Source organism: Paramormyrops kingsleyae, chromosome 3 (assembly GCF_048594095.1).
Source record: "Paramormyrops kingsleyae isolate MSU_618 chromosome 3, PKINGS_0.4, whole genome shotgun sequence".
Lineage (NCBI taxonomy): Eukaryota > Metazoa > Chordata > Actinopteri > Osteoglossiformes > Mormyridae > Paramormyrops > Paramormyrops kingsleyae.
This window is the reverse complement of record NC_132799.1, coordinates 22,123,900-22,146,934: the sequence shown is the minus strand read 5'-3', so window position 1 is coordinate 22,146,934 and position 23,035 is coordinate 22,123,900. Positions and strand designations below refer to the sequence as shown.

General features: G+C 40.6%; 1 protein-coding gene across 4 annotated transcripts; it reads right to left on the bottom strand.

Moving 5' to 3' along the window:
• Positions 1–3,220: 3,220 nt before the first annotated feature.
• On the bottom strand, positions 3,221–18,813 carry LOC111860126 (splicing factor 45-like). 4 transcript variants are annotated; one of them, XM_023843492.2, is made up of 13 exons: positions 18,437–18,803; positions 17,992–18,218; positions 17,363–17,479; positions 17,073–17,245; positions 15,551–15,660; positions 11,553–11,609; positions 11,235–11,379; positions 11,009–11,160; positions 10,828–10,878; positions 8,643–8,719; positions 8,288–8,386; positions 8,140–8,212; positions 3,221–4,379 (listed from the first exon to the last, which is right to left on the bottom strand). In XM_023843492.2, the coding sequence occupies exons 2-13, from the start codon at positions 18,124–18,126 to the stop codon at positions 4,276–4,278; spliced, it is 1,293 nt and encodes a 430-aa protein (XP_023699260.1). In that variant the 5' UTR covers positions 18,127–18,218; positions 18,437–18,803; the 3' UTR covers positions 3,221–4,275. The 4 variants fall into 4 exon arrangements, 3 of the variants coding, with proteins under 3 accessions (XP_023699260.1, XP_023699261.1, XP_023699263.1); XM_023843493.2 differs by having other exon boundaries at positions 18,004–18,218; positions 18,437–18,795; XM_023843495.2 differs by lacking the exon at positions 3,221–4,379 and adding an exon at positions 6,875–8,039 and having other exon boundaries at positions 18,437–18,807.
• Between the last annotated feature and the right edge of the window lie 4,222 nt (positions 18,814–23,035).

Genomic DNA, 23,035 nt, shown 5'->3' with positions numbered 1-23,035 from the left:
AAACGCTGTTCACAGAGTTTTGGCAGTGTCATAGTCCACAAGTGGCAGTATATAGCTCAGTGGGTTAAACCTCTGTGCCTCTGACCCAAAGATTGACTGTTCAAGCCCAACCAGCACATCTTTGGGCTCTGTTTTTGTATCACTGGGCACTGCAATGGGTGAAGCCTTAGCATGCTAAACTGAAATTTTAAAGTCTTTAAACATATGAAAGATAAATCTTAAGAAAAGTCAATAGGTTTGAACAAGTTTTTTTGTTAGCAATTCGATCTTAGTATGTACAACTATGGAGATGAAATATAAATTATCTGAACGAAAAATAATTACTCAGCAGAACAATAGGTGGTTTTCAAAATCTAGTGCAATAAGTTGGCTTAAATTTCATGCTGCCTTAACTTTGTTTTTCATAGTGCACGGATTAACGCATTAACTGACTACTCGGGAAACAGTATCCCACATAAAGTGCAATTAAAAACAAATCACAAACGGTAGGCCTATATCCCAAATAATTTCACAGTCACAGAATTTTAGAACCTTACTTACCTAAAAACACACTTCTTAAATCATAAATCTTATGTAGTCCAAAAACGTTCGCCCCTTCTGCCGACTAAAATACTGCTTATCCAACGCGTTAGTTTCCAGGGGCTGGTTACATTAGCCGTCTTTTATGCAATCGAACAATAACAAGTTGAGGACGGCGATTGGATGGACGTCAATTGGGGTACCAACTGGAGCGTGGCACAAGTCCAGGGGTTTTAATTCCTACACAGAGGTTGAAAATTTTATACTACATTACATGTTTTATTGTCTTTTTAAATGCTTTTTTCCCTTATAATGGGCGCCCATTGAGGGGAAAACGCTTAACGTAAAATAAAGTCCAGTTTCCTTATATTTTGGTTTTGATATTTCGTCAGGTGAAAGTCTTTATGACCAGATGTGTGTGTGCGAAATTTGGTGATTATTGGTCGCTATTTTGGTACATTAAACCACATTAAGCGTTTTCACATTAAGCGTTTTAGAATGTCCCCTTTGTGGGAGTGCGCTGTACGTCATAAGCTGCATTCAAGTGGTGTCGGAAGATCCGTCTTGCCGAGTTGTTTTTCCCAGATGCGAAAGTGATTTTTACGATCATTCCGACACCGTATGAACGCATCATTACTCAGCATTTTCCCTCTTTGACAGCTCAACCTGTCACGCCCGGCTCGTCCGATCCTCGTGTGTGCCACGCCCACCTCGTTACCGGCTTAATGATCTGAGGTGTGCTGCAACAGGCCATAGGCTATGCCATAGGCGGCCACTCCGTGGTTGTGACAGCCGCGTCTGTCGGATACACCTCCGGGTACCAGGTCGGTAGGTGCTCCTCTGGAACAGCCGCGGGGCAAGCTGGAGAGAGGGAGGCAGCCCCCAAGAGAATCGTGGATGTCTCCGTTCTTCTCAGGCTTTTCCGCCTCTTCTTTATTTCCGAAATTGGGATTCCCTCAGGCAGTTCAGTCGGCGGGTCTAAAGACAAACCGCTGTTTGCGGCTACCTGCCACCGGTTTGCCTCTGCCGCCATGCTTCTAAGCTGCTGCAGGTTTAAACGAACCTCCTCTGCCAGGAAGGCGTCCTTCGTCGGGGAAATCCTCGTCAGGATTTCCCCTGTATGAGCAGCGAGTGCACATGCTGCGGGGTCCTCCCGAATCTCGGGCTGCTGGATCCAGTACCCAGCCTCAGCAATTAAACTGAATGACTTTTATGCGTCACTTAATAAAGCGGTGTTTCCAAACCTCCGGAGGACGGCACAGAAGATGCTGGCGTTGTTCGGCTCGACCTACGTGTGTGAACAGACGTTCAGCGTCATGAACTTCAACAAAGCCAGCCACAGATCCAAGTTGACTGACCAACACCTCAGATCCATCCTGAGAATCGCCACGACAAAACTGACTCCAGACTTTGATGGGCTGGTTAAAAAGGGACACCAACAACACTGTTCCCACTGAAATCAAAAGTAAGTTTCTCTGCTCTTAAAAATGCATTTACGTGTTACATCCTCAGCTGTAAAAAATTGATTTACGTGTTACATGTCATTTCTGTTAAGGTGCGCACATAAGTGGTGTGCAGGTGCACTGCCTTCTCAATATAAACAATGCGCACCAGATATATATAACATGGCCACATACTGGCATGCTGTCACTGTTCCGATGATCTGCATCTCCAACCATTTTTGAAATGTTCAGGAGGTGAGTGATGATAATGTCCTAAAGGATATCACAACTTTAAATGCTTCAAAATGGTAACTGTTAGTAATTTTAAAAAAGCTGTATTTTGTCAATTGAATTTTCAGTGTTTTAAGAGTCATTTCAATAAATAAATACTGTGGGACTTGGAAGAGATATTTTGGTTGATGTTTTTGTTAATTTTCTATTTAAATTAAAGCACGTTTTCTACATATCCCATGTTATTTTTTCTCTTATGAGGTGAATTACCAAAACACTCCATCCATCTGCTCCTGGTCCGGCCCTTCTGTCAAATTTTAGAACCCTCTGTGGCCCACGAGTCAAAAAGTTTGCCCACCCCTGGGCTAGGGCTTGGTTATCTATAATTAAGTGGAGGCCGAGTGGTGGATGAGTGGGGATTTGATCTTTTTTGTGTAGTTTTGTGTGTGTGATACTTGGCTAATAAACTTTATCTTTGGAGATTTGTGCCTTTGCCTATTCCTTGTCTATTGCAAGGGTTGGAGGTTTCTGCCTGTTGCGGCACCGTTACATTTGTATGAAACTTTTAAGTCATAATCTAATAAAATATTTTGAATAAATTGTCTATGAATTTATCTAGAGTAAAGTGTACCAACATAGATCTAGAGTCTAGTGTGCCTAAAAATTTGAATTTTCTTACCGTGTATTACACTATATATAGGATATATTAACACATACCTCAAAATTATGTAAACGTATGATGTCAGTCATTTTTAATTAAAAACAAAACGATTTTTAATTATATTGTGAAGACAATAATATAATGTGAAGTTGCAAAATATTTGTACAATTGCCTAATTTAAATAAATGTTTGCCAATAAATATAATAGTTGTGCTTTGGTACTGGCCATAATACAATATTTTTACGATGTTTAACAATTTTTTCTAAGGAGCAGATGAGAATTAATTTAAATTTCTACAAGAAAAACTACTATTCTAGTTATATACAAACTATGTTGTTTTTAATAAAAAAAATTGTTTTCTCACAATACAGCAAACGGAAAGCTGTTTATTTTTCAAACCCAACAGAACACAGTATAACAGACTTTGGCTGACTTTATTATGTGACTGAGCACTAGTCTTAGGACTTTAAGGTAAACACGAGTTGCCTGTAGTAAGGGGAGGAGTTTGACACACGCGTATTTCGATGTGATGATTAATTTCTAAACTGTTAAGCCATACATACCACGTTTTAAGAATTATATGCGCGACAAGATGGATGCTGTAGCAGCAGTCGGCAAGTCGTAATCTATCGTGACAAGACGGATTCTGTCGTTCGAACGGAAATGACGAAAGGCTTGAGAGTGGATGGGGCCTGACAGAGAACACGCACTCTCAGGCCCCTTCTGCAGCCGGACACTCGTGTGTATTCTTGCTGCCAAGTAACTGCACACTTCAGTGCTGTGTGACCCCAAATCCATCCATATAAATATCAAACACCAGACAATACTTTGCAAAATCCATCTTCCATGAACAAGGCTGACCTTCTTGACCCATAACGTCCAAGTCTGAGAAAAGCAGGACCTTGTGTTCTTCTGCTGGTTGAACAGCAGATATTCCAGTCACAGACCATGTATGAGACCAAAGAGCTTGCTTGTCCAGTATCAATACTGAATCAAAATGAAGTTTCTGACCTTTCTTAAAGCACTGGGACATGTTGTTGTCCACAGAACCAGGTATAACAATCACACCAGTCACAAGCATTTCACTGGGGTCAGGAATAGTTGTCTTACTCACTACAGGAACCTCAAGTTGGTAGAGTGAGTGCCCAGTCTTACCTGTGACATCACGTCAATTGCATGACTTTATGTCAACTTACAAATCTAGCACTAATGGAAGACAATGCATGCTGCCAACCTCCTGCCAAATCACACTCCTCTCCGAGATAACTCAAGTAGACTCAACTGATACAATCACATACTATACAAGTCACAAAACCTGACACTCAGACGATGAATAAAATATGAATAGAAATACAGAGTGAAATATACACAGGAGTCATCTAAAGGATAGACAGTGTGGAATCTTCTGGTCACTTCTGGAGTCACACCTGATCCCCCAGGTCCAAGCCACGGAATCGGTCCAGGTTGTAGAAACAGGCCATGACCACCCGCCCACCAAAGTAGCGGCCATTCAGGTCCACTACAGCTGTGAAAAAGAACAATTTAAAGGAAATCAAAGGAAATTCCAAAAACAAGTTTTGAATTGGGTCTATTGCAATGTAAGTACCATTCATCTTTTTTATGTAATTCAAAAGCAAACCAAAACCCAACAAGGCAATTTTTTCTTCTCCTACATTTAATTAATTCAGCCTTTGTTTATACTATTCTGCTGCTTGTGTTTTTTACACTTTTAAAATTTTAATCAGAGCATATAAAGTGACAGAACTCTGAGGGAAAAAAAAATTAAAATAACATGTTATAGTAGGCTAGATCATGGCTTCATAACATCCATTTGTCCTTGTCCAGGTGAGACTGACTTTAAGGAAGTAAATAATAGTAGCTATAGCCCTTCCCTCTGGAGTGGTAGTGAAGAAACTTGGCAGTCAGCAATGAGTGTTCTACTCAGCCCCACATAACCAACTATGGAATAACATTCACAAATGATTCCTCATACATTATTAGCGCAACATGGCATGATGGCCAATGGTGTGAATGAAAATACCAAGCAGTATCTGCATATCCAGACCTGCATTTCTAAAAGCTTCATAGAATCTGTCAATTCACCATCAAACAAGGCAATGTCCTACTGAAAACACTGGACACAATTTTACAAGGTGTTTAGGAGACAGACAAAAATTAAACTATGGGCACAGAACAAAAGCAGCCTGAAATTTGACACAGACGTTCAGCCAACTGACACCTAGGTGGTTTATATTTCAATATTCAGAGGTGATCAAGCAGGCCCCCAGCCATCACCATCAGCACCTCAACCGGCCTGCTAGAGCATTATTGGCAGTGCCTGGCAATAACTAGTTAAAAGTAATGGTGTTACAAAATTAAATTGCAAAATAAATGTAATTATCTGTTACAGTTACAGACAAAAACAATATGCAACTAAATTACACTTGCTAATGAAAAAGTTGATTACAAAGGGATTACATCTGAATATAATCTTTTCAGTTAAAAAGTTTATGTGTAGCATATAACATTCATTTTGTTGCTTCACATCTTTTCGCTATGCAGAAATGCCTTCTTTTGGCATATTTCCAGAGAATGTGGAACAGAAAATCTGTTGAGATAAAACTGACATTATCTATTACATCTTAACAGGGTAATTAATAATCTGTAACCTATTAGGACTATCACTATCGATTATACCAATAATTGAGTAAACTTGATTAGAGGTGTAACGATACGTGTATTCGTATTGAACCATTCGGTACGAGGCTTTCGGTTCGGTACGCATTACAAACCGAACGATTCAGAAAAATACTTTTATCCCTCTGGAGTCGACGGCATCGTCAGCAATGCCGAGTATCTTTCTTGTCTATTTCAGTTCATACCTCGCTGAAATCTTATTATAGAAACATGAAAAAAAACGCTGACTAAATCCGTAATCGGTCTTCTTTTCAAAACGTCCATTGTCGGAAGTATTAAAGTTTTTTAAATTAGGCTAAATCGGCAAGAAAGTAAACCATGTCACCTTACTTTCATTTACCTGCATCAGGGGCGTATAGTACCGCTCTCACCCGAAGATCGCTATTCACATTCTAAATAGCTGCATTAGTGCATATTCAAATCGCATTCACATGGTAATTTTATTAACAGCGCAACGGTGAAACGCGATCCAGAAACATTCCAGTCAGAGCCATAAAAGGGGGGTAGGGACGTGGCCAGGTGACAATGGCTCATTCATACACATGAAAGTTGCTACATATTCAATGAAAGGAGCCAGAAATAGTGACATGAGTTCGGTTTTTCTTATTTATAAATCCAACTGAATGTTGCAACTATACCATTTAGTCATCTTCATGTAGCCAAGACTTTGTTGATCAGATATCTTGGATCAAAACAAACTGCCAGCATTGCTTACTATGTACTTTTATTATGTGTCTGCAATTATTCCAAGCTGCATTTTGCAATGTCTATACTTTGATGTCAAATTACAAACTTAACATAAATCTGACATATTTACAAAGTACACTAAGATTAAGATGAGTTTAATGCCAAAACAAATATATAAGAAATAATTTATTTGCCATGAATTAAGTTTATGATATTGAATGAAATGTGTGATCATGCCCCAGTCAGTGAAAGTTAAAGTGAAATTTAATAGAAATGATTTAAGAAAAGTGATGAGAAAGACAGCCTAAGCTACTGCAAGAGGCTAAATGACACACATCATGACTAGCCTGGCATTACTGGGTGTCTCTCTTTATTTAGATCCTCATCCTCTATGTTTATTAAATTCAGTTAGCAGAGAACTATACGATACCGTTTCGGTAAATCATGTAGCGATAAGCACTGAATCAGCGGTAAAAAATGGGTCCACTCAACATTCACAACATCTTTTAAAAGAGGGGACACTGTGGATAAACAACGCAAAAACACGTCGTTGTGGCAGTAATTTTTAAAGTCAGACACGTTTATTAAACAAAGATATGCCAAATTTATACAGATTAATAATAATAATAATAATAATAATAATAATAGATACTTTATTGATCCCCGTGGGAAAATTGTCTTTACACCTCCCTCATCTTGCTCTTTGTAGAGTAAATTGTCTGCAAAGGGCACCCACCTGTTGAGGTGCCCAGGTAGCTGGGGGTTAAGGGCCTTGCTCAAGGACCCGCCGACTTGCTGAAGCTGGGTTTGAACTGGTGACTTTCTGATTACAGGCACACAGGCTTAGCCCACTGAGCCACAAGCTACCCCTAACTAACTTTTGGGCATCATTATATGCCTCTCATTAATCTTGTAGGTGGACTTCTAACCTGTTTATCAAATTATGGGCATAAGTGAAACACTGAAATGTAATACTGAAATTCTGGCGTCCGGACAAATATTTTACCCATTATCTAAAGCCCTGGTGATTATTGTGCATGTGCCATATAATCATGATGTGATATTATGCAGCCCTAGCTTGAGTATATCGACATGCTACTCCTCTGTTATTTCACAAAGGCAATCAGTTGAAATACTTCTTAGAAAAGAGAGCTACAGCAAGGATGGTCAGGATGGAATAATTAATGCTTCAATGAGCTGTTATGACAGGCAAATTAGCTGCACTTGTATTAAGATTTTTTTTTAATTTCTGCAAATGTATGGGACGCCTCTAAGGGACTAACTGAGAGGATGCAATTATGCAAAGTGAGTCTGATCTCCTTGCAGCATCTCCTCTGAAAAGACCATTCTGCATTTCTGTTTTTTTAGCTAATTCTCAGAGTAATCTCCATGCTCCGCCTGCTTCCTGTCAGAATGCTTCAGAAGACATATGACACATATTAATTGCTGTAAATTTGTAAGGGAGGAGTTAACATATATGTCTAGCAAAGAATCATTTCAATAATCGCTAAAACAGTTTCATAATTTGTAGGCATTTATTCACCCAGATGGCACTCATTTTTGCCATACAAAATACAGAATATCCACATGACCATGCCTGAGGGTTAGATGAGCTTAAACGGACGTTGCAGGTAGCAAACATTCCACAGATGCATGCACTCTGACCACAGAGCCTGTGAGAGATGACAGGAAATGATAAGAAGCCCCAAGGGTGCCAACAAAGTTGGGACTCTGATCAACATACTGCTCAGCTCCCCTGATGTTGCTGGTACAGGTCAACTGAATGGTCCAATGAGGTGCGCTGCAGGAGAGCACCACATGCAAGCATTTCACCAAAATTACCTCCTCTGTGGCTGTGCCCAGCAGATCAATAAAACACAATGGTTTGAAGCTGCGCTCACCTTTGATGGCAGACTCCACCCGCTCAAACTCCAGGAATATTCTGACTGCCTCATCGTCAGACACATCAGAGATCTGTCAGGGAAGATACTCCATCAGAATTTCCACACATGCTCTCACACAGACTCGATCACATCACCGAGATATTACCTCAAAGATGACACACTTGACTACTTTGCCATATTTCTCACACTCCTCTTTCGTCTCTGCCTCTAGGTCTTCATCCACCTCTCCTCTTCCCACCATGTTCTATCATGAAAGAGATGTTTTAAACACACACACACTGGTCTAAACAAAATCAGCTTGTAAACACTTCTATATATACACGTCTTTCCTAAAGAAGATAAAGTGTTAGTGGCATTTAAAATCTTGGTGTTATTTCAGTTAAACCCAAAATGAAACCTAACATGCTAGTTAACTGTATTAAACCAAGTGGTCTATGCTTTCTATTTATGCCTAAGAGGTTAGGTAAAAAGCATAGCCACTGGTTTACAGAAGAACTCACCCGCAGTAGGACCACTTTGGTTGGGCATTTGAGAATCTCCGTCAGTGGGTTTGTTTCTGGCTTTTTAGACAAGTCAACTGTGATGGAAGAGACACAAAGTATGAGCTGGTGGCAGGGTATAGCTCATTGTTGAAAAATACACGAAGATACAGTGAGACGATGACATCTGTCCGCATTAAGAACATGGCGTCTCAGTGGTTGGTGCTGTGGTCTCACACTTTCGCAGAAGATGAGGTGAGGAGACCCATGAAAGAAAAGCAGCTTCTCGATTGCAAGGCTCTGTAGCACAATAGCTAAGACATCAACTGAAATAAAACCCGAAAAAGGGTTGCCAAAGCTACCGATACAAAGGGCAGCTTAACTACTGCCTGTTTTCATAGCTGTCCAGTGCTGCCCCTGGCTGGCAGATTCCCACACCAACATTATGGTAGAATCCCCCAGGAAACACGAGTCAAAAACTAAAGCTCTTGTCTTCAATAAATACTGTAGTATTCTCTTCTAATCATTGAAGCTAATGTAAAAGGCAACTAAGCTCCTAAGTATTTTTAGTGATCCTAAAAGTTATGGGATGATTATTTTTTAACCTGTGTGGAAATTAACACCTGTCTTTAACACCTGTCTTAAATATACACTGCTCCAAAAAAAATAAAGGAACACTTTTTAATCAGAGTATAGCATCAAGTCAATTACATTTCTGGGATATAGATCTAGTAAGTAGCAGAGGGGGTTGTTAATCAGTTTCAGCTGTTTTGGTGTTAATGAAATTAACAACAGGTGCACTAGAAGAGCAACAATGAGACAACCCCCAAAACAGGAACGGTTTAACAGGTGGAGGCTACTGACACTTTTCCCTCCTCATCTCACTAGTTTTGTTTTTGGCTATGGTCAGTGTCACTTTTGGTAGCATGAGGCACTACCTGGACCCTACAGAGCTTGTACAGGGAATCCAACTCCTCCAGAATGGCTCTTTAATACGTGCCACTGCCAGAAAGTTTACTGTGTCTCCCAGCACAGTCTCAAGAGCATTGAGGAGACTGGCAGGGCCGTAGAAGGTCGTTAACCCATCAGCAGGACCAGTATCTCTTCCTTTGTGCAAAGACAAACAGGATGAGCACTGCCAGAGCCCTACAAAATGACCTTGAGCAGGCTACTGGTGTGAGTGTCTCTGACCAAACAATCAGAAACAGACATCATGAGGGTGGCCTAAGGGCATTTGCCATTGAATACCAGAATTGGTCAGTCTTGTGCTTTTCATAGATGAGAGCAGGTTCACCCTGAGCACAATGTAAAGAAGTGAAAGGGTCTGGATAAGCCAAGGAGAATGTTATGCTGCCAGCATGGCCGGTTTGGTGGTGGGTCAGTGATGGTCTGGGGAGGCATATCCATGGAGAGATGCATAGACTGATATAGGCTAGATAACAGCACCTTGACTGCCATTAGGTATCAGGACGAAATCCTTGGACCCATTGTCAGACCCTAATCTGGCGCAGTGGGTCCTGGGTTCCTCCTGGTGCACGACAATGCCTGGCCTCATGTGGCGAGAGGGTGCAGGCAGTTCCTGGAGGAGGAAGAAATTGATAACATTGACTTGCCCCCACGCTCTCCTGACCTAAATGCAATAGAACACTTCTGGGACATTTTTTCGGTCCATCCGACACCACCAGTTTGCACCTCAGATTGTCCAGCTAAGTGATGCTCTGGTCCAGATCTGGAAGGAGATCCCCCCTGGACACCATCTGCCGTTCCATTAGGAGCATGCCCCAACATTGTCAGTCATGCATACAAGCACGCGGGGGCCATACAAACAATTTTGAGTTGCTGCAATGAAATTTCGGCAAAATGGACTAGCCTGCCGCATAATTTTTTCACTTAGATTTTTGGAGTGTCTTTGAATTCAGCCCTCTGTTGCTTCATTTCCATCAAACGATGTGGCATCCTTTCACTCCTAACACATTACCCAGTCCATATCAGTATAAATATCCAGCGTGATTTTTTCCCCCATTGAGCTCTGATGTCTTTTCAAAGTGTTCCTTTAATTTTTTTGAGCAGTGTACTTTCAATTCCACTCTCATTCAACATTTATGTAACCTTGCTTAGTTGTATAATATGCAAATTGAGAAGAAACCCAATGAAGTAAATGGTCAAACACAAACACACAGGTATAGGAACAAACAAAGAGGCTGACCTGATGTTGCCACCGTCCAGCCGGGTGTCTCAGCCCCAGGTAGAGTAGAACCTGCAGATGGAGGACGGATACGCAGAAGCAGAAGTTACTACAGTTCCTACAGTAACAACTTAGCTCTCCCAGACAGAGATGCTGGGTAAAAGTGCCTGTAAGTGCTTGTCTGCAGCATGCTCCATGGTACCTTTCTCTACCAGGTCTCCAATGATGATCTTGCCACCTCTCTTGCTGGTCTTCTCCACAGACAGGGCGGTGCTGAGGCCCTGCTCATGCTTGCCCAGGCCCTGACCCTCACGGAAGCCATATTTCTGCATGATCTTATGCGCAACAGTCCCGCTGAACAGACATAGGATTAAAATTAGGCCTCACAATTATGTGCATGTACAAGTGTGCACAAATGTCAGACTGACCCCATGTTGGCCAGGAAGGAGCTGCTGGGTCCAGGGGGAGAGCGGGGGTGGTCTAAGTCTTCATAAATGGGTGGAGGGATCGCTGCCTTCGACGAGAGGCCACGCTGACGAGCATCATCATCGTAGGGGTATGCAGTGGCTGGCACTGTAGCACAGAGAGGTCAACAAATAAACAATATTACTGAGGGGTGAGCAGCAGGGCAGAATCATTACATTACTATTGTTAGCAAAGTGATGTTTCTCTGTCTGTTCGCTATAATTTGTTAACAAAGAGATATTCCTCCTCCTGAAGGCTTTACCCTTGCACCTCATACTTACATTCCCGGTCCTTCTCCACCAGGGATGTTGGCGGGGCAATTGCTGCTCCCCCCATACCTTAGAGGAAAAAAAGGGAATTTAGCATGCATCCTCCATAGAGGGGCATGACAGCACCATTAATAGCAGCACTCTAAATTCTATACTGGACAAAAATGTACAGTTTTGCATTTCTTTAGGGAAACAGCGTCACTTTAGTGGTCTATCCTTTTTTAAACTGCTTACACAGTTCAAACCTAGGGGGGCGTGGGGTGGCAAGGCAGGGGAACAGGACATCGGTCCATCACAGGCCACATACACACACACACACACACAAACTGGTGAGATCTGATAATGACGACAGGATCCTAACCTGCTGAACCACACTGCCTGCTGAACCACATAGAAAAACAATGCAAACTTTTAAAATGCATACCACACAAATAGATGGGGGATTTTTTTTGATGACACATTATATGGGCTATAAAAAAATACTCTTCTGGGTTGTTGCAAGGAAGGCCAATAATAGCTTACCGAAAATCTTTCTACTGAAAGTATACCATGATCAAAAAAAGGAAAATGCAGAGACAGAAATAACTGAAACACCACCTTATTATCTCTGTAGGTGACTAGGTGACTCATACCAAAGCACACCATGTGCAATTAGGCACTCTCTTCAAGATGCTAGAGATGGACTCCACATGCACACTGATCACAGATCTGCATTTGGGGTGTTCATCAAATTTATTCTGATTTTCCATTCACAGAAGCCCATTTGTTCTGAAATGGCTCACCTACTGCACGCTGTTGACCACTGCCAAGAGTTGGCATGCAGACACAGTGCTTGTTAATGTACCAATAAAAATGCGTGAACTAGGTTAATATATCTTTCCACATCCAACATATTTAATACCATCATGTCACTGAATATAGGTTTCTGCAGTAATATGGTATTCTGTGGTATAACATCATGTAGTGATGTTAATTAACCATTTAACCACTTAACCAGCAAGTCTATCCTTACAAGAAATACTGCTTGTATTGTATCTTTATAAAGTCTTCAAATTACAGTAGATTGGTCCACGTTAGGGCTGCACGATTTGGGGAAAATATCGAATCGCGATTTTTCTGACAGAAATTGCGATTACGATTTGATTTGCGATTTAATTTTTTTTATGTCAAGCTTCAGTTCAATATTCAGTGTGTAGTAATTTTAAAACATATGACGCAGCATGAGATACCATCAGTATTAACTGTTCTATATTCTAATGCAAGGATGAGAATTTAAAGATGTGATGTGTCAAGTTAAAGTAATAATGAAAACAATTGCAGCAAAAAGAAAAATAGCGATCTTGCAGGTAACGCTTATTACCATCCTAATAACACTAGAACCGCCTTTTCCCACGCCAATGAACAAGCAAGAACTACTTCAGTGTATGCAGCCCTTTTGTTTGCGCTATTGTGTTGTTAGCTACTGTTATAACACTAATAACACTCAAAAAACCATAATGTTCATAACAGAGTGGCTGTTCTGTCCTGAAACCGTAAAGCTAGAAATTTTTAATCGTAGTATGCATTTTATAAAATGTTGAATAAATAGAAGTCGTTTATTGGTGATTTCATGTTGGTCGAAGTTTCCGCTTTTTAACAACTGTATACGTTATTTTCTATACAAATCAATTCAGGTGAAACAAAAAATGTACGTGTTCATGGTTGCAAACTCTTCCAGAGGGCAAATCTATATTCCATTCTGAACTTAAAACTAGCTGCATCAAAAACGTTACGGCAGTTTGCAAACCCTACAGACTATTTACAAGGTAATAAAACTTACATACATGTAAATGTGTGTGCAGAACAGAGAACAGAAAATCTAATTCCATGCAGCTGACCGAAGTTGCCAACCCTGCATTTTATTGTAAATGAGAAGTAAAATGCAGTTGTCGACTGAAGCAGCTTATCATTCATTTGCATTGTTACTCGGACAAATACAAAACAAATGATTAAACATTATATGCTTCGCTTTTTGTATGTTTTCTAAATAAGACCGCGTGCCCATACTCAACTGTAATAGCGATTAAAGCGATCTATTCTTTTAGTATTTATGTTAAAGCAAGACTTATTTTATTACTTTTGTTGGATTAATCTTTCGAAACACTTAAATTTAATAAGCACAAAAACATATGACATAAACACCACTGTATTATGGGTTTTATGGCTTTTTTTGGGGGTCACCAACTCCGCTGCTGAAAGAATTACTGACTGTCTCATTGTTGTTTTAATGTGTTAGCGGTATACTAATGCTATTGCCTATTAACAAAAACCAAAGGTATGATACGCTGAAGTATATTGCAGCTGGTGTTTAAAAGGAGCTCGCCGATTCTATTGATGATAGGACCTTTCTGAAACAATCTCGGACCATGAAATAGGAAGGCAATTCACTTATAGCTCAGTAGCGGAATCAGTATTTTTCCGTACCGCGAATGTAACATTTTCCTTGGGTTTCACGTATTTGCTGTTTGTGGGCCTGTATGCCTTCTTGGGCCACTTCTGATTGGTGAGCATGACTGGCAGGCAAGAAGCACGGTACTTGTGATTGGTGAGAATGACTGTCACACAGGAAGCATGGCATGAATTTGTAAAACTATTCTCACAGCAGTTTTAAACCCTGGGTCCAACGTGCTGTATAATGTATATCCTAAATCGCGATTTTTGCAACTTGCTAATCGCGTTGTTTCAAATCGCGATTTCGATTTGAAATCGATAAATCGTGCAGCCCTAGTCCATGTCAATTACAGCACTATGGCCATGTGACGCGATTCCCTAAGGGTGATCCAGCTTGCAGGATCCTCATTGCTGAGGACTTGAGCAGCTGGACCAGGCCAAGGGGATGTCCATGTAACACGTGGCTGAGACAGATGGATGGCCATTTCCAGAGGGTCGGGCTGGACCGTATTTCGGGCTGGCGTTTGTCACCAGCCGGGATCCCGAGGTGTTTCATCATGTGATGGGTGCGGCAAAGCACTGCACCAGGGCAGGCTCCACAACCTGACCTGACCTGTCCACCTCGAATTTCACACAGTATACAAACCATTCCGCACTATCAAAGTAGAACCTTTTCTGGAATGAATGGAACCAATTCATCTTCATCAGCCGTGCTGCACATTCTGTTTGTTCAACAGTGTAGCCGACTGCTGTCAAGTTTCTTTCACTTGTCCAGGCCCAATATTTAGTGCTAGGCCCCTGACCGTGTGTTGTTTACCGTATGACCAAGTGCAACATTTTAAGTAGTCTAATGGCATATAAAGTTTGTTTGATCATATTCTAACCAAGTTAGCAAACTAAATAAAGATCAATTAAGTTTTTAGTTCAAGATCTAGTCACTAAATTAAGATCCACTGAGCCGGGTATATGACCAAATAGTGAAGTACGAAGACTGCACTGGGATGTTATGCAAGCTGAAAATGGTTTGTTTCACAACAATTTGTTTTTGTTGTATTACTGTTGCAGCCTCAGAACACACAAGCATCGCGTGAGTAGTGCTTATCTGTTTGTTTTGTCTATATGATGATAGTGTTAAGTAGTTCACTAGTAACAGGGCATTAATCAGAAGCTCAACTTAGCCACACCTATCCATAGTCGACTCCCTGACAGCATGTATGTTTGTAATGTGCCATTTGCTTAACTTGTACATCACTTTTGCAAAAGATTCTGCAAAATAAAAGTAAATGGAGTGCTGTATTGCAATTTTTGTGATTCTTCTGAAATATGTATTGTGGATACAACTGCAATCAGTTACGACAATATATCGCTATACCGCCCACCACTACTCAGAATACATTTATAGCCGTTAGCCTAGACTAGGACACAGCAGTACTGAGAGTGATCACAATGCTGTTTATCATACTACAGTGCCATGAGGGAAGAAGCCAAGTGTGACTGGTCTCCAGTTCGAGTTACCATATCCTTCAGGCACATGCCCTTGTCCCTGAGTGCCCTGCCACCTCAGCAGTGTGAATACTCACTCCTTTTCCTCTTTTCCTTCTCATACTCGTCCTCTTCATCCGAGTCTCCCTCAGCTGGAAACCGGGAGAATCCAGTGGGAGCTCCACTCTCAGGCCAGTCCTTACGTTTCCTGTGACAAAGAGCACATCAGTGATGCAGCATGCATGTGCATTTGTCTAACACCTCATGCATAGGGCTGGGCATCGTTCAGAAATTTTCAATGCCAGTACCAGAACAATACCATGATTTTGATACCACTTCCTGAACAATTCTTTTTTCGATACCAATTTGTTTTAAATCAATTTCAGCAGCAACAAGAATACAATAATCATTACAGCACTAATATTTTATTTGAAAAAGTTGTTTTGTTAGTCATTGGTTGGTTAGGGGGTTTGATCATAATCACATCAGGACACAGCCTTTTATTTATATTTTACCAGGGCTCTCAAGTTTCATCAAAAGTTTGGAGTGAGATTACATCTGTTAGGGGCAGGGCATCTGTCTCACGGTTAATACTTTAGAGCCCTACCTACCGCATTTATCGGATTTTGCTTTGCCACTTCCACCTTGTCTGCGGACAGCTATGAACTCAGGGAAAAACTCCACTCTGTATGCCCATGCCACGTCCAGTTAATTCTATATAGCAGGACACCTTGGTGGGCGTTATCCCTTACTTCTCAAAGTGAGAAATACAAGATGTGGCGTGTAAACTGGTTGAAATGCGTGTGTCTCACGATCAATGCATGACACTTGACAGCCCTGATTTTACCTGTTTTTACAACCTGCAAAATGTTTGTAATTCATAAATAAATCTGGCCAGCAGATCGACCTTTCATTTTCCACGGAAAAAAAAAATGATGTAATGTTATCCCGCTACTGAGCGCTGGCACTCTGTCTTTTTTCTGCACTTTCCGCATAACTTCCGTTAGCGCAGATGCTTGTGGTCAAGCAATCAGCAAGTTTATCACTAAGAATCTCCACAGTAGTGCACACCAGTTCTCGCTCTCTCCGAGTGTTTCACATGATGGGGCATATTTAGCCACAAGTGAGGGGCATATTTGCAAGTCATACTGGTGCACCTAGTTATAAAATTTAGTTGCACTGTCTCCAAAAATGGTTGCAGCCTGGAACCCAGTGGAGCCACACTTAAGATTTCTTAGGAATTTTTTACACTACACAACAAACAAAAACAACAAAACACACCAGAGCCAGCTCACAGGTTTGTCTCTGGGCATACGTTTTTTTTTTTCCCCCTCGGGCCTCCGTGTTTGTGTTATGTTCACAGACGCTGAGATTTACCGTTAGGGTATCGGAATTTGGCACCGAAAGAAAATTAACTTTTTGATCCTCAACAGGATTGGAGCATTTCAGTCAGCACCACAAAAGTACAGAAGTTTGGTATCCAGCCCTACTCACACAACCCTCTGAGCAACACTGACTGCATGCGTTTCTATCAGTACATTTGGCTGCTGAAAACTCCAGGTCACAACTGTGCTCTCTTATGAGCAGGCTCCATCAGGAAAGGTAAGCAGTCAGAATCACCCATGCTTCTCCCTCTCCTCAATCTCCTTCTGCCTCTCCTGCTCTCGCTGGCGCTGCCTCTCTTCCCGATGCCTCTTCAGCACCTTCTCATACTCATTAGGGAGCATTGGGTCATACTCATCAGCCAGAGGCATCAGCACATCGCCCATGGGAAAACTTCCTGGCACAGGCTCCTATAGAGGACAGACACACCAAAAAAAATAAAAATCACCATTTCCATCTGGTGATGCAGCCTAGTGTGAGTGTTGTCCAGTCCAAATCAATGCATATTGTAGTGAAATGCATCATACCTTTAGCACGGAGGCCAGGTGGAGTGGGAGATCTGAAATCTGCCTATCATCACTGGAGCTGACTCTCTTTAAATCAATCACCGGGGCAAGAACAGTGCTCTGCTTTGTACGCTGACTCTAGCATTAAAAGTGAACAAAAGCATACCTCTAAAAGTTATTAAACTATGCAGTTTTTGTCAATTATGCCATTATCCATAATTAACCCCCCCCCCCCCCCATTCTTCTAGGTATTTATAACCCTGCTTTAAATTATGATATACAGTATAAAAAAATTATATTTACCCTACAGACTGCATACAGCTAGACATTAATGGCTAAATAAATAATATATATATATATATATATATATATATATATATAATCTTAACATTAACTTTTATTTTTACCCATATGATATGATTTATAATTACAGATTTTTCTAAGTATTGTGAATGCATTTTAGTAAAAAACAGTGGCATAAACCAAACAAGTCCATTAAGAATTACAGTTGAACACAAGAACTAAAACAGGTTTCACTCAAATTCACAGGATCGTATACTTATGACAAAGGTTATACATTCTGAATGCTACAAAAGCTGGAATAATACTGTTAGCGAACTATAACAATGATGGGTAGGAAGAGAACGTACCCGACACCGTACCTTAGCTTGCGTGAGGGCGGCCTTCTTCACCTGCAGCTGGGACTGCAGCAGCTTGAAGTTCTTGGACCAGCCTTCAGTCTTAGTGTCACTGGTTTCTACGCCCAAGTCATCGTATAGTGACATGATTTCGGCGATCTCAGATGACACCAGTGCAAATCAGACAAATTTTTAGTCAGTATATCGCCATTTGGTAAGGATTTCTCTGAATAGCGCCCCTGTAGTAAAAATAACAGAATAACATCCGAAGTCAAATAATTTGAAAATGGACTTACATAGTAATAAAAAAACAAGGGTGCTTTCGGCAGTTTCTAAGCAAGAAATAGCTAATCTAGTTAGCTACGAGGCCTTCAAATAAACGAGCATAAACTCATTAAAGCCTAGATAACGTGAACTTCTGGTGGTTTTAGTGTCACCGCGAGAATGCAACACCTACCTCGTAATCCCCAGCGCGCGCTCAACCAGGGCTAACTACCTGGCAACTACTGGAGTAAGTAAACGCATCGGCGCAAAAAAAGCTGTCTAAAATAATATATAAGAAAACAGAGATGCTCGACACAGCAGGAAAATGAAAATGCATATACAGTACAAACACAGCAATCCTACACCCCGTTACAAACAGAAAGCCCACCACGCCCAGCCACACAGGCGGCCAGAAAAGCTGTCAGCCGATGGTCCGTCGTTTTCTTTAGCGCCCCAAGCGATGGAGGACTGGATTTAACATAGACACTGTGTCAATGTAACTACATTACAAAATATTGTTTTTTTTGTTTTTTTTTATATCAATGTCGGATACAGGTGTTGTGCTCTAAACTGCCCCCCTGCCACGGATTGTCTCCCCTGATGTCATCGCTGTATTTAAAGGAAAAGTCGCTTCTCCAGCGCAGCAGAAGCGACCGCTCGCTGTAAATTCATTTTCTTGCCCTAAGCCGACTAAAAAAACTCAAATTAGTTGTTTATTATGCCATTTTACAATCGAACCTTACGTTATCATTCACAACCTTCTGTAATTCGTCACAAATGTGACGGTAACTTTTTCATTAAAACGCTACAGTAATGCTTTTCTTCTTGACAATGCTCGTCTGTGCAAATACAGTCGCTTTCAGTCGCAAGAAGTGACTGATTTACTTGAAAGATATTTTTGACACTTTGTTGAATCCATTTGTTGAATCCAAGACAAGATAAGATAAGATACCTTTATTTACCCCGAGGGAAAATCTTTTGTCATAAACATGCTCAGTGCAACAATTAAGAGGAATAAACATGACAGTAAAGAACAGTAGTAATAGTGCAAACAGAATAACAAAATAACTCTAACAAGGTAACAAATAACTATAACAGATATAATAAAATAGATTATTAGTGCGAGTGGTTATTGAGGGGTGCATTAGACAATAATGAAGGGGTAGTTTCACTATAATCCAAATATTAACTTACTAATGTTTAATAACACAGTGTCTAATATAATGCAGACACTAAAAACGGGAACTGGTAGACAAGAAAACAAGTCAAGATGACCTCGTCCTAAATAGATTGAGGGGTTAATCATTTAAGAATGCAACTAATAATTCTTCCCGACAGAAAAAGAACAGGAACCGAGCAGGTCAGGAGGACCTTGTTCCCGACAGTAAGAAAACTGGAACCGATCATGTAGCTGACACTTTTTTTACTCTTTTCTGGGGACAGGCACACACACTAACTAGAGCAAAAGTCAAAATCTGTGGTAGTCACGTAGGTGGAAAAGTACAGAAAAGGGGGGCCACACCCCAAAAGGCCTATAAAGACCTAGAGCCGACACCTATGGTTCGAGCATCTTCCTGTACATGCTGAATATATGTCAGATCGTTGCTCCCTGATTAATCAGAATAAACTGGTGACCTGCAACCACTCCTCGACTGTGCAGTGAATCTCTTCTCATCAACGGACTCCGGCGGAGATCTGACTCCAACATTATGAAAAGTGACTTAGTGTTTGTGCCATGAATAAAATGAGATAGCCGCATGTGATGAGGGGATGAAACAAGAATTCAATAACGTACAGGTGAGTAAATAAAAAGCAGGTGAGTAATATTGTACAATCTGAATGAGAACCTATTAACATAAATGCTGAGAAAGATTACCTACAGAAAGGGGAAGAGTTCTACAGTCTTATTGCCACAGGTCGAAAGGATTTCCTGTGGCGTTTGGTTCTGCATTTGCAGGCAATGAGTGTGTGCTCTGATTATGGAGGCGTGCATGGGGTGAGAGGGGTTGTCCATGATACTGAGAAGCGTTTTCAGCATTATAGCAAGCCATATACTCTTTCTGGGAAAATCCTACATGCACCAAACTTACACCAGTTACCGAAATCTGTCCCTTATTTGTGCTGTACAAATTACTTTGGGCTGGGCCATAACGACAAGATTCTAGCTAGGGGGACATTTTATAGCAGGCCACCTTGCCGCAGAATACCCCCCTGTCTAACTCTGGCTGGGAAAATCTAACATTCACCAAACTTGCACCAGTTACTGATTGGGACTATAAGATATTACTTATAAATAGAAAAATTTTAAACTTTCTCAATGGCTTTGTTTTTAATCAATAACATTAATAACAAATAAAGAAATACGACATTCGTAATAAAAAAAAATTACGTACTTACACACTGTCATGTCCCGATCGTCTGGTCCTCTCGTGTGCCACGCCCCCTCGTTAACCCCATGTGGATTCCCCGTGTTTACCAGCTGTTCCTGATCGTTGTAAATTAGTCCATTGTATTTAGTCCGCGTTTCCGTTTGTTTCCTGAGTCCGGTCATTGATGTAGTGTCAATGTGTTGTTGCCTGCCCTTTTGTGGAATTAAACCCTGTTTTCTTGGATATCCGTGTGACCGATCCTGATTCCCCGCTCGCTCGCCCACACGGATCGTGACACACACCCCCTGTTATTTTTTTTCTATGTGAAATTCAGAAACATTTACGTTTAAGATCTGTGTTCCCCATGATCGTGAAATCCCGTGAGTCGTTAAAAGGCATCCTGTGCTCACGATTAGGAGTCCACTTACTTATCTATACATCCTGCGACAGTTGGTAACGATTCGTTGCAGTTTCGAGCATACGGGTGACAACCAGTTGTTTCCATGTATTGTAAGAAATTAAAATTCGCACAACAAATAGACCATCAGTTTACTGTATTTTCAATCTCAACATCATTCTTAAGTTCAGTTTTCAGCAATTAAAAATAAAATCACAACGTGTGCTGTTATGCACAAGAATTTAAAATACATATAATTTATTGTTAAAAGCCTGTTCCAAGGAAACACGAAAATACGTTGTGCCGTGCCGCAGATACTACTAGGAGGAGAAAGGCTGGATAGGCACGGTACGCACCCCCTGTCATCATTCTGGCATAAACAAATAGAATATATCAATTGAAGATTTCTGTCAAATTCTGCGATAATGTTTACATTTTTGAAATACATACTCGTTAAATAGAAACAGTCGTCAAAACTCTTGTCTCTTTTGTCTCAGAAATTGCAAATACAGGGGTACCTCGATCAGAACTCGAATTTAATCTGTTCAAAACTCAGGATCAAATCCTAAAAAGTTTGAGTTCTGGTTGAATTTTTCCCATAAGAAATTATGGAAAACCCATTAATTTGTTCCCGGCCCCCAAAAAATACACCTAAATATATTTTGTTTTAGCATTTAAAAACAAAATGAACAGGATATAACAAGAAGAGCATATACTGTACTAAAGAAATCTAAGCACATTTATCAAAACACTAATCTGTAAAGTGAGAAAATAAATGTATCCAAACAATGTGTAAAGCAAAAAAAAAAAAATGTGATTGTCCGCTCCTTCCGTGTGCCACGCCCCCCTCCTTAACCTCGTGTGGGATCCCCTGTATTTCGTCCACGTTTCAGTTTGTTTCCCCAGGCCAGTCATTGTATTGTCCGTCTGCGTTTTGCCTGCTTTACCTGTAATTAAAACCCGTATTCCCCGATACCCTGACGTCTGCGCCTTTGTCTCCGTCCCACTCGCACGACAATATTATTATAATTAAATGTATCAATGGTTTATTATTAATGATATTAAAATAATTAATAAGAAATCTTTATTTTTAAATGTATTTTATTATATAATAATTATTACTGTTACTGTCTATCATTGTCTAAATATATTTTTACTGTCTAAATATATGTATTCAGCTAGTGTAAACATGCACGATGCTGTTTCTGCTGAGAGACGTGCTGCGTGACTCATTTCCCCAGGCATGCTAGTTATCTAATGTCGGCATTCACGGTTCAGCTTCTGAGATTCAGATCGAGTTCTAGGTCATTTTTTTTTTTTTTTCGAACTGGTTGGTTCGACTTTTAAGAAATTCGAGTTCTAATGAGTTCGAGAACTGAGGTACCACTGTATTATTCCACAAGCGTAGGGTACAGTTTGGTATGGGGGCACAACTTAATTCTTTAAAGGCAAAGGTCTATTTTATGGGGCAGAAATTAAGCTAAATGGAATTAAGCTAATACTCCTACGTTCCAGTTTATTCCCGACCTTGCGTTTGTTGTTTCCAGTATAGGTGCCAGACTCCGGCAACCCTGCATAAGACAAATGGGTATGGAAAATGGATGAATAGAAACATGCTTTCAAAAGAGCATAACGTGTGTAATTTTACATACAATACAAGATTAAATTAAATAAATCTAACCAGATAAAATGGCACAATGCCTTACAAATTTAGAAAGACATGTGCTTTCTGTGTTCTGCTGGGGTTTGCATCTTACCCAGATAACTGGGAAATTTTGTGACTGGGAGGTGAACATCTGCTAAACTTCCACAAATATGAGGTGTGTTATGCTCATTTTCGTGCATAAAATACATTCTGTGCCACAAACTACAGTTACATTTTGTCCATGAAATCATAAACACTTTCTTCCATGCACAGAAATCAAAATAATACGACTGAAGGTCCACGGCTTGAACACTCCTACTGTGCTTTCACAAGCCAATCAGTGCATACCTAATTTGCATACTGGAATTCTTCATATTGTCG